Raw genomic sequence first — 10968 nt, forward strand, 5'->3', positions numbered from 1 at the left:
AGAGATAAACGAGATGAATAAGAGATAAGACGGATTTAATCTCTTAAATCTCTTTAAACTACGCTATATACACAGTCCCGTGGCCCCGGGTCTGACAAACCCCCGAACTCTTCGTAGCTGAGTACTGCAGGCTTATCGAGTACTTTTCGAAGTAGGCTTCGGCTTCCTTGAAGCTCCGTCTTGAAGTCCTTTTTCGAGTACTTACTCGGCTGCATCAAAGCTATGAGGTGCTCATGCCCCGAATTTTATCCTTGATATGGTGTGCGATTGAAAAATCGCACTGCATATGGAGTAGCCCCCGAGCCTTAGGTTGAATCGGAGAATTAGGCTGAGAGTCACATTAGTCTGTAATCCTCCTTACTTTTTAAATAAATTTAAAAAATAAGTAGTCGATGCCATATATCCCGCAGCCCCCGAGCCTTGAATCCAAATCTCTCAAATTTGGGAAAAAGGATCCAAGAATCGTGGCATTGGTGTTACTCTGAAATCCTGAGAAAAACTTTTCGTCTTCTGCATAGTGAAATTAAGCCTCCCGCTGGTTTATTTAACCGCGCGGTGTCTTAAGGTTTCTTCTGCACTCTCAGTCTTCATATGAGTCGTCTTCGAGTAGTTTTGCGGCGTCCAGCTCCCGAGCTTACGAGCCAAGAGAGCCAAAGGAGCCATGTCGAGTAGTGCGCATCGCCCAGCCCCCGAGCCTGAGAACTAGCGGAACTGCGATGGCACGCCGCGCTGCCTAGAGGGTTGTTGCCGAAGTTTGACCTGAAAAAAGACAATGCACAAATTATGTAGCATAATGCGAAGATACCGAGTAGTACTCAGTAATAATGTGAAGACACCAAAATTTATTTGGTGTAAAAATTGCTGTGTCGAGTTCTTTTTTAGATCATTTAAATCTCCCGAGCAGTCCACCTGTTACGTTTAAGCACCTGGTCCTGTTTTAGCCGTTGCTCATAGCGTGTATGAGATCTTTATCTCGTGTACGCGTAGAGGCGTTAGGCGTGACAGAAGAGCTGAGGTTTCACGGATTAAGACATGTGCTACCCGAGTAGATTAGCGACCGTTAAGAGGAGACACGCGCAGAAAGTAGTCGTCATGCGACAAAGAGGATGCACAGTGCGCAAAGATAGTCAGCAAAGTGTAGCTCTGGAGAGTTTCATGCCCATCGAGAGTCATACACGGATAAGTAGTCGGCGAAGTGTAGCTCTGGAGGGTTTCATGCCCATCGAGAGTCGTACACGGACAAGTAATCGATCAAGGAGTAGCCCCCGAGGGTTTCATGCCCGTCGAGAGGCGTACCCAAAAAGGTAGCCGATCCTGTGAAGAACAAGTTGGAAAAGGTATAAGTCACTTAGCTTGATTCGTGGACGAATGTCGACGAAGCCGTGGAGCTCGTTGATGGAGCTGGGACGGTTTGTTGATGAAGCTCGACTAGTCGGAGTCGATTCCTACTAGTTTTTAAGTCGAGATGAGTAGTTGAAGTAGTCGTCGGCGGGCTGCCGATCGTCCTCGCGAAGTCGAAGTAGTCGAACTCGTCGCTGCTGCGTGCGGATATTGCGGCACAAGCCGAAGTTGAACCGGGTCGTCGAGGTCGACGGCCGCGGTGCATCGACGTTGCAGCGCGAGGTGAAGTCGAGCCGAGTAGTCGAGATCGATGTAGCCGTTCGCTGAAGGATCCGATCTCAAACTCGATGAATCGATCCGTCGATGCACATGCGTGAAGGTAGCAATCCACCACCTGGTGAACTAGAAAGATGCCATCGAGTTCGCTGGTGGATCTTCGATGCGCTCCCCTACTTGGCGCGCCAGCTGTCGGTGTTTAACCGGCTGCCCACTGAGGGATATACCCAAGGTGGTATGTTTTGGGTGAGGGGATGCCGAAATCAGGAATTCGAAGGTGCAAGGAACACAAAACTTAGACAGGTTCGGGCCACAAGATGCGTGATACCCTACATCCTGTATGGTGGTTTGTATTGCCTTTGGTGTAGAATAATCTGGAGATCGTGTTTTGAAAGGATCCCTGCCCTCCCTTATATATCCGGAAGGTCAGGGTTACAAGAATTCTAACCGATATCAGCCAAGGAATCGTACCAGCACATATCTCGGATAGATTCCTTCCGTATCGATTAGTTTTATCTCTTATTTAAATGGGATAAATAATAAATAAACGAGATAAATAAGAGATAAGACGGACTTAATCTCTTAAATCTCTTTAAACTACGCTATGTACACAGTCCCGTGGCCCTGGGTTTGACAGGATCCGATCTCAAACTCGATGAATCGATCCGCCGATGCATATGTACGAAGTTGCAATCCGCCACCTTGAGTGGATTGACGTTGATGAAGAGATCCTTCAAATTCGCCCAATGATCGCGACGATCGGCCCTACGGTGGGCGCCAGCTGTCGGAGTTTTTACCGCCAGACTACCTAGGGATACCCTAAGATAGGTGATTATTTGGTGAGGGATAGCCGGATCTGGAACTTGAAGGTGAACGCAAGGATACAAGACACAAATTTAGACAGGTTTGGGGCGCTAGAGTAGCGTAATACCCTACGTCCTGTTTTAGAGTGTTGTATATTGTGCCCTGCGTTTTGGTGTTGAGGTGCCTGATGGCTGCTCTCTGTTGGTTCTCTGCCTATCTAGGTATTCCTGCCCTCCTTTATATATTCCGGGGACGGGGTCCCTAGTAGGATTACACGGTAGGAGTCCTAGTAGGATTACAAGGTATGAGTTCTAATAAGATTACAGTGGAAGCATAGTAGGAATCAGACTTTTTTTTCCTCACAAGTAGCTTCCTTGCGGTACCTAGGGGATCTATCCCTGACAAAAATGACTAATCGCCACAGTCAAGGAGAACAGAATACGGGCTCTGGATCATAGTAAAAGGATTTGTCACCACAGTTACAATGACCAATCTCAGTTTTTCGATAGAAAACTACAACTAAACAAAACCTAACCCTAGACGGCGGCGGCTACTGAGTTCTTATGCAAAGAGAGACGTCCTAGGATTGGGGCGAGGGGGGGGGCGCCCACAACTTGAGCTTAAGGTCCAAAACTGGTGATGCAACAACTTGTCATGGTCACATAGAATGATTCACAAGGCTTTTGGAACTAGGAACAGAACCAAAAGAAGCGTCTCGTCGTCAAGTTTCCAACGCATCCAAGAACACCTTATTTGGACGCCGTATGAGGGAGATATCGCCGTTTTGGTGCAGGGTGGTCGACTGAATCCGAACCGAACTCGCAGTCCAAGTTGGCGACGACTTGTAGCTTGTGATGAGGCCGACTCGTGCATGTCCAGCGTGGTGATGTCCTCATCAAAGCGTCTCATTCACCATGATGAATCATTGACCTCATTACTGTGTTCTTCAAGTTCTCGAACATATATCCTTCTCAAAGAATTAAGGAAAAAATCTATTTCTGACCATCGAACTATTGCCTAAGTTTAGTTTTGACCATCCAACTCTAAAATCATAAATATTTAACCATTCAATTATCAAAACCATTTATATTTGGCCATTACACGATTTTGCTAGATGGTTTTGTGACGTGGATGCCATATGGCGATGGGCCCACCTGTCAGCCCTCCTCTCTCTTTCTTCTATCCTCTCCTCACTCTCTTTCTCGCTCCTGCTGCTCCGCCTCCACACCCTCCTCCGCGTCATCGCCATCGGCAGCTCTCAACTGCCCTGGCTCCGTCAGCTCCGGCGGTGGCACCAGCCTAGCGCTCCTGCTCCTCCTCCCCGATGCTCTACCACCCGTTGAATTACCCACTAGTTTCCTGACAAGGAAGCATTGAGATCCAACATTCTCGCCGAATCGAGCCAAATCATGCCGGACCACGGGGGCCGGCCGCAAGATCTCGTCGCATCGGGAGCACCTCTCTCTTGCAGCACCTCTCGCCACCGGTGAGGGACACCAGGAAGCCGAGCAAGCCCGCGGCGCGGTCTCCATGGGCATCGAGGCGGCACCTATGTCGTCCTCCTCCTAGGGCGGTGTGTCAGACCCGGGGCCACGGGACTGGGTACATGACGTAGTTTAAAGGGGTTTAAGAGATTAAGTCCGTCTTATCTCTTATTTATCTCGTTTATCTCTTATTTATCCCGTTTACATAGGAGATAGAGCTAACCGATGCAGAAGGAATCTACCCGAGACATGTTCTGGTACGATTCCTTAGCTGGAGTTGGTTAGTATCTTTGTAACCCCGGCCTCCCGGATATATAAGGAAGGACAGGGACCCCTCTCAAAACACGATCTCTAGGTCATTCTACACAAAATTCAATACAAACCACCATACACGACGTAGGGTGTTACGCATCTTGCGGCCCAAACCTGTCTAAGCTTTGTGTTCCTTGCACCTTCGAGTTCCTGATCTCGGCGTCTCCTCACCCAAAACTTACCACCTTGGATATATCCCTCGGTGGGCAGCCGGTTAAACACCGACACGGTGCACACCGTGCCGGCCTTGAGCCCCGGTGGGTATGCAAAGAAGGCCAAGTGAGCTCGAGCTCCGCCGTGGACTATCGGGAAAGCGAGCTGCGGCTCTGCCGCGGGCCAGCGCGGCCGGGCGAGCTGGAGAGGCGCGAAGGGAGGGTGGCGGCTGGTGCAGGGTGAGAGGAGAGGGATAGGAGAGGAGGGATGAGAACTGACAGGTGGGCCCCACCACCATGTGACGTCCAAGTCAGCAAAACCACCACCAAAACCGGTCGATGATCAAATATAAACGGTTTTAAGAGTTAGGTGGCCTAAGATTTCTTATTTTGCAGTTCGATGGTCAAAATCAAACTAGATAATAGTTGGATGGCCGAAAATGGACCTCTTCAGAGAATTAATGAATTAATGGGGGCTTCAAATCAACTTCAGAAAGCAAAGTTCGGACTTAACCAAGCTTGGCTGGATTTGCGCTTAACGGACCACGGCGCGACCTTATATCCTGCAATACGTCCGGTACACAGAGCTCGTAGCAAAATCCCTGTCATCCTTTCAAAATAGAACAAATTTGGTTAGTTTGGCAGCCCTTGGATGCCTCCTGTCCAGGTGTCGGTGTCCCCATCTCATCAAAATGTGAAAAGCATCATCTCATGTCGCACTCATACCAAGCAAAGCTCCATCCCTCAAGCTAAGCACAAGCAGCCAACCAATCAAGTGAATGAGTGACAATGCATAATTTCCCACAAAATTAAGGGCGATAATCGCCGGAGACATTCCCCAAACGAATAATTGACACAAACAAACAAGCATATCGGTTCTTGAGGCAGGAAAACAATTCAAACGTTACATCAGCCCACGAGTTCTTTAATCGCATCGACCTGCAGACAGGGAATGGAGCTGCTAATAGCCGAACGGGCCCACACACACGTAAAGCCGGCTTTCAAGGTGCACAAACTCCACTTAACAAGATAACATGCCGTCCACTTCACTTTAAATATAAACAAAATAAATGGTGTTATCTGTCCAACACTGACACGAGAAGGGAACAGATTGTATTTGTATGATCAGCCCCCCATACTTTAGTTTTTTTATAAAAAATTAATTTGACACGTAGGTAGGATGAGATATTTATATGATGATGAAAAGCTGCCCAGCAATTGTCAAAGCTTCTTGCCGGGCCGTTACTGGACGGCGTTGCACATCCCGGGGCGTGTCCGGCACCAGAGCGGCTGGATGGGCTCGGCCCGGACCCCTCTCCCCACCATGCGGTTGCGCCAGTCGGTGAGCCGGTCGGTCGCCTCGGCGTACCTCTTCCTGCCGGCCGCGTCGCGGTTGCCGGACCAGAGCGCCTCCGCCATGGCCGAGGCCCTCGGCCAGACCCGCCCGTCCAGCACCGTCGCGTCCACCTGCTCCGTCCACATGGCCACCTCGCCGCCGATGACCAGCCGGGCCTCGTCGGCGGTGAGCCCGTACGCGATGTCGTAGTCGTACACCCGCTGCCACGTCTTGTAGGGCCCGCACCAGGACCCGCCTTTGGTGTCGAAGTCGCTGTTGGGGTCGTCGTAGATGCTGTTGTTGCCGACGAAGTCGCCGTGGCCGCAGTCGAGGTAGTAGAAGGACGCGGACGAGACGATGGCGCGGTACCCGGCCTGCACGATGAGCTTCGTGTTGTTGGGCCCGTTGTTCCACGTCTGCAGGATGGTCGTCGCCGGCGGGATCGCCGACGCGCTCACGTTCACGGCCGCGTCCAGCAGCACGTCCTCCCAGTACACGGCCGTGCGGTTCCTGGACACCACCAGCGGGTGCACCGCGCTGACGTAGCGCTCCAGGAGCTGGCTCAGCGTGGCGCCGCGGTCCAGGTCGGCCTGGATCGTGGGGTCCGCGTGCCAGCAGCCCGGGGTGACCTCGTCGGCGCCGGCGTGGTAGAAGCCGTCCGGGAAGAGGGAGGTCAGGTCGTTGACGACGTTGGTGATGACCTCGTATGTCTTGGGCGCCAGCGGGTTGAGCTGGCCGGCGCCGGGCTCCGCCGCGAGACGGTCGTCCCAGTCGCCGCCGGGCAGCCAGAACTGGCCCGCGCAGGACACGGCCTCCGGGTACGCGCCGGCCCACGACGCCGTGTGGCCTAAAATGTTATTTAGAGGTTAATTAGTTAGGCCGTAAGTAGATACCAATATCAATTGGGCCATTGAAAGCCCAGGAAGCTGGAAAAGACCGAGTAGCCTACCCGGCGAGTCTATCTCCGGCACGACGCGGACGCCGCGGCTCATGGCGAACTCGACGATGCGCTTGACGTCCTTGACGGTGTACCTCATATCCTCGCCGTAGGCGCCCTTCTCGGCGAGCTGCGGCTCGGAGGGAAGCTCGATGGGGAACGACTGCGAGTCCGTGATGTGCCAGTGGAACACGTTCATCTTGTTGGCCGCCATGACGTCGATGGTCCGCAGGATGTCGGACACGGGGAAGTAGGTCCTCCCGGTGTCGAGCATCAGCCCACGGTGAGGGTACAGGGGGCGGTCCTCAACACGCACGCCGGAGGCCACCAGAAGCAGGTCCCGGCCACGGCCGTGGCCGGCCCGCCACGCCAGCTGCGAGAACGTCTCGAGCCCGCGCATGGCGCCCCACGCGGTGACCGCGGTCACCGTGGCCGCGCCGCCTCCGGGGAGGATCTCCAGCGTGTAGGACTCGTCCACGCCGTGCTGCAGCGGGGCGGCGAGGTCGGACACGGCCACGGTCAGCTTCGCCAGCGCCGTCCCGGCGTTGATGTTGATGGTGACCGCCGGCCCGACGACGGGCCGGTACCGCTCCGTGACCATCAGCTTGGCGTAGCGCTCCGCGGCCGAGGCGAGGTACGGGTTCCCGGACGGCGCGACGATGTGGAACGACGGCGACACCGGCACGGCCGTGTACGGCTCCGCCCACGACATGGACACCGGCTTGGGCCAGACATTGATCGGGAACGACGCGTCCGCGGCCGCGCGCGTCAGGAGCATCGCGAGCAAGAGCAGCAGCCGAAGGAGAAGCGTCGCCATTGGAGCTTTGGATCGAGCTGCTGCTCCCTGCAGCTTCCGATTGGTCCCCTCCTCGACGTCAAGGATCGTTGCTATATATATAAGTGTGGGTATTATCTAAGGAGATAATCGTGCGAACTGCGTGTTGTTAGGCTGTTTAGCTGCTGCCTCCAAGTGGCTCCATCAGGTGTCCTTGGCGCTAGCGTTCGTCTCCTTCTTGTTCCGCTTCTGTCCATGGACCTCTTTTAATCGAAATCTTCGCCTCCGGTTGCGTTTCATATCCGATGCTGGCTTTGGCGTCTACGCCTCGCCGGTTAACTTGCACGGCGGAATCTTCCGGCCTAAACAATTCGCGTTGGGGCTCCATTTGTTTGTACTGGGCGAAGCAGAGAGAGATCGCGTTGATTTGACGTGTTCGTCGCGTACTCACTCTGCTCTAGGCTAGGCTCTAGTCTCTAGAGGAGGCGCTGTGGCATAGCTGCAACGGCGGGAGTAGCTTAGTTTAAGAGGAAGCGGACAGTGGAAGGCCTGCTGAATTTTGTTTTGATGGGCTGGGAACTGGACATGATAGCAGTTGGCTCCTGCTAGTGTATTTGCTAGGAAAGTACTGGAACGGAGTGCTTTGTCATCCATTTGGACAAAGTGAGATTGATTACTAGGTCTGTTTAATTTTGAAGGCATAGATCCAAAAACATAGAGAAGGGGAAACACAGAAATTGGAAGATGGAATTGTTTTTTCCCCAGGATACTCCCTGTTTCAATTCAGAACTACTAGTCAGTTTCAGAAAGTGAGATCGACCACGAGGAGCTACAGAAATGACAGATCACCTTCCCTCTGAGAGAACACTCACAGAGGATACACCAATGCTAGTCATGGATGGTTTTGATGACATGACGTACGAATCAAACCCGTCGTTCTGCATCATCGACATCATGCTGTAGCTCATATAGCTCGGCGACGGATCAGGAACCGGTTGGTCGGAGTCCAGGTACTGCACTACTCTTCGCATGGTGGGTCTCAAATTGGGCAACGGGTGTGCGCACATCAAGCCCAGCTTCAGCACCAGGGCTGCTTCCTTCGTCTCGAACTTCCCCACGAGCCGCGGATCCACCGCGTCAAGGATCGATCCGTTGCGGTGATGCTCGATCACCCGATCCACCAGCACGACTCGGCTGTTGTGGTCGTCGCGGTCGATCGGCCTCCGCCCACAGGCGACCTCCAGGAGGAACATGCCGAAAGAGAACACATCGGTTAAGGGTGTCGCCTTCCCTGTCCGCACGAGCTCCGGTGCGAGGTACCCCATGGTCCCGACCACATGAGTGGTCCGAGGATCGGTGCCATGGTCGTAGAGCCTGGCAAGGCCGAAGTCACCGACCCGGCCATTCATCTCATGGTCCAGCAGCACATTGCTTGCTTTGATGTCTCGATGGATGACAACCTGCTCCCAATCCTCGTGTAGGTACAGTAGGCTTGCTGCGACACCCTTGATTATCTTGTACCTCTCGTGCCAAGAAAGAGTGGGCATCTGTGGATCGTGCAAGTACTTGTCAAGACTACCATTTTCCATGAAGTCGTACACCAGAAGAAGTTCACCTTGGCGTCTGCAGTAGCCTAGCAACTGCACGAGGTTCCGGTGCCGAAGGCGGCCAATGCTCACAACCTCGGCAACAAACTCCCTTACTCCCTGCCTTGAATCATGCGACACTCTCTTCACTGCAATCTCCAAACTGGATGCTGGAAGTACTCCTTTGTATACTCTGCCGAATCCTCCAATGCCGAGCAAGTTTCTTTCCTTGAATCCACTGGTGGCATGAAACAAGTCCTTGTACGAGAACCGGTGTGGGCCAAACGCATCCTCCCAATCTTCCCGCACCTCGGCGTATCGGCGCCGCCTCCATACCATGAAGAAGAAGGCTGCTAGCACTGCGGCCACGAGCAGCGCGGTGGCGAGTGGCAGCAGGACATCCAAGACCTTGGACCGTGGCTTCGGACCCAGGCGTGGCAGGGCGGGAAGCTTGGAGAAGTCGAGAGGTGGAGCTGGCCCGTCCAAGCTGAAGCTCCACCCGAGCACGTAGTGGCGCGTGACGATGACTCCGGTCGCCGACGAGAAGCCGACGTACATCGTATCCGCCATGAACGTGGAAAGATCAACGGGCACGGAGAGCAGAGGCTTCTTGGGCTTTGGCACCCGCACTGGAGCTAGCGTCACGTTGAGCTGCCCGGCCTGGCCGTCGTAGTCGACCCATACTTGCATCGGCTTCCGGCTGTTTAGCTGCAAGCCTCTCCAGGCGCCGCCGCCCGCGTCGTCGTAGTAGCCGGCCGGTTGGGCCTGCTCTGAGATCATACGGTTGACGTCGACGCCGACGTGGTTGCTATTCATGTCGCGAAGCTCGGGGTTCATGAGGGTGTCGAGCTCGACCGCCAGGACGCGGTCGGTCGCCGTGCCGTTGATCGCGCCGAGGAGGCCCAGGTACTGCCCGGCCTTCGCCGCGGAGAAGTTGGTGGTCGGGGTGACCACGAAGGCGAGGCCGTGGTCGCTGAGCCTGTCGTAGGCGGACACGATGGCGAAGACGAAGCACGTCGAGAAGGACCGCGCCCCCGGCGCCGCCGAGGAGGACGCGTTGAGGAAGTGGATGGGCAACGGGTGGAAGGCGTGCGCTTTCGTCTGGAACGTGGCGTTGGTGAGCGCGAGGAGGCCGCCGGGCGTCACGGCGGCGAGCCCGTCCAGCGTGAGGTTCGCCGCGGCGAAGCCTTGGTAAACGAACTGGCCGCCGTCGGCGGACGACGAGGCCACATGGATCAGGAGGAGAACGACGAAGGATGCAATCTTGGCAAGCATTTTGTTGTCTTACTGGGTCACTTCGCCTTGACACCCTCAGAACAGCTTTGCTTAACCACAACTCAGTACTGAGATTCTTTGCATCGGCAAACCTACAGTGTTTCTGACGTGCCGAGATCCAGCGTTAGTTGGGCGTTGGACTTGTGTTCGGGCAAACCTACTTGAGTCTTGAGGAATGAAAAACTTGAAAGATAAAACGAAAAACTCGACAGGTACTGCAACTTCCACGCGTGGAATTGATGCCAACGAAAAACCTGTGACCTGTCTGACGCGACAATTCTGCCAAGAATTTCAAAGATGGCTGCTGACCGAGCTATTCCGCGAGAATCTAGCCTGGTAGTCGCCGTGCCCTGCCGGGCGTGCAACCGTTGCGCGTGGCAAGAAAGGCGGCGGCTGGTTTCAATGAAGCCATTGGCGTTGCTGCCCGTCACCGCCAAGAAAACGATATCCGTGATGTGCTAGTGGACAGTGGATTATCATCTGGATCAATTCAGTCGTGTGTGTTCAGCTGACTCTTATACGCTGCTGACCGAGCAATGCTCTGCTCTGCTCTGTCAAACAAACCGACCGTTCCAGACTTCCAGTGAGAAGCATTTGATCGATGGACTGCGTTCTTTTCTTTTCTTTTTTTCTCTTTTTGAAAACATGAACTTGTACGATCCTACTGGTTACACTCAAACACCTACTACT

General features: G+C 54.0%; 2 protein-coding genes across 2 annotated transcripts; both read right to left on the reverse strand.

The window, feature by feature from the left end:
- Positions 1-5250: 5250 nt before the first annotated feature.
- Positions 5251-7566, reverse strand: LOC112882894 (beta-hexosaminidase 2). Its single transcript, XM_025948087.1, has 2 exons — positions 6655-7566; positions 5251-6552 (listed from the first exon to the last, which is right to left on the reverse strand). The coding sequence occupies exons 1-2, from the start codon at positions 7457-7459 to the stop codon at positions 5612-5614; spliced, it is 1746 nt and encodes a 581-aa protein (XP_025803872.1). The 5' UTR covers positions 7460-7566; the 3' UTR covers positions 5251-5611.
- Positions 7567-8107: 541 nt separating this feature from the next.
- LOC112882476 (L-type lectin-domain containing receptor kinase IV.1-like) lies at positions 8108-10423 on the reverse strand. The gene has a single exon (XM_025947546.1). It carries the CDS (start codon positions 10276-10278, stop codon positions 8263-8265), a length of 2016 nt encoding a protein of 671 aa, XP_025803331.1. The 5' UTR covers positions 10279-10423; the 3' UTR covers positions 8108-8262.
- Between the last annotated feature and the right edge of the window lie 545 nt (positions 10424-10968).

The sequence above is a fragment of the Panicum hallii genome, chromosome 2, assembly GCF_002211085.1.
Source record: "Panicum hallii strain FIL2 chromosome 2, PHallii_v3.1, whole genome shotgun sequence".
Classification (NCBI taxonomy): domain Eukaryota; kingdom Viridiplantae; phylum Streptophyta; class Magnoliopsida; order Poales; family Poaceae; genus Panicum; species Panicum hallii.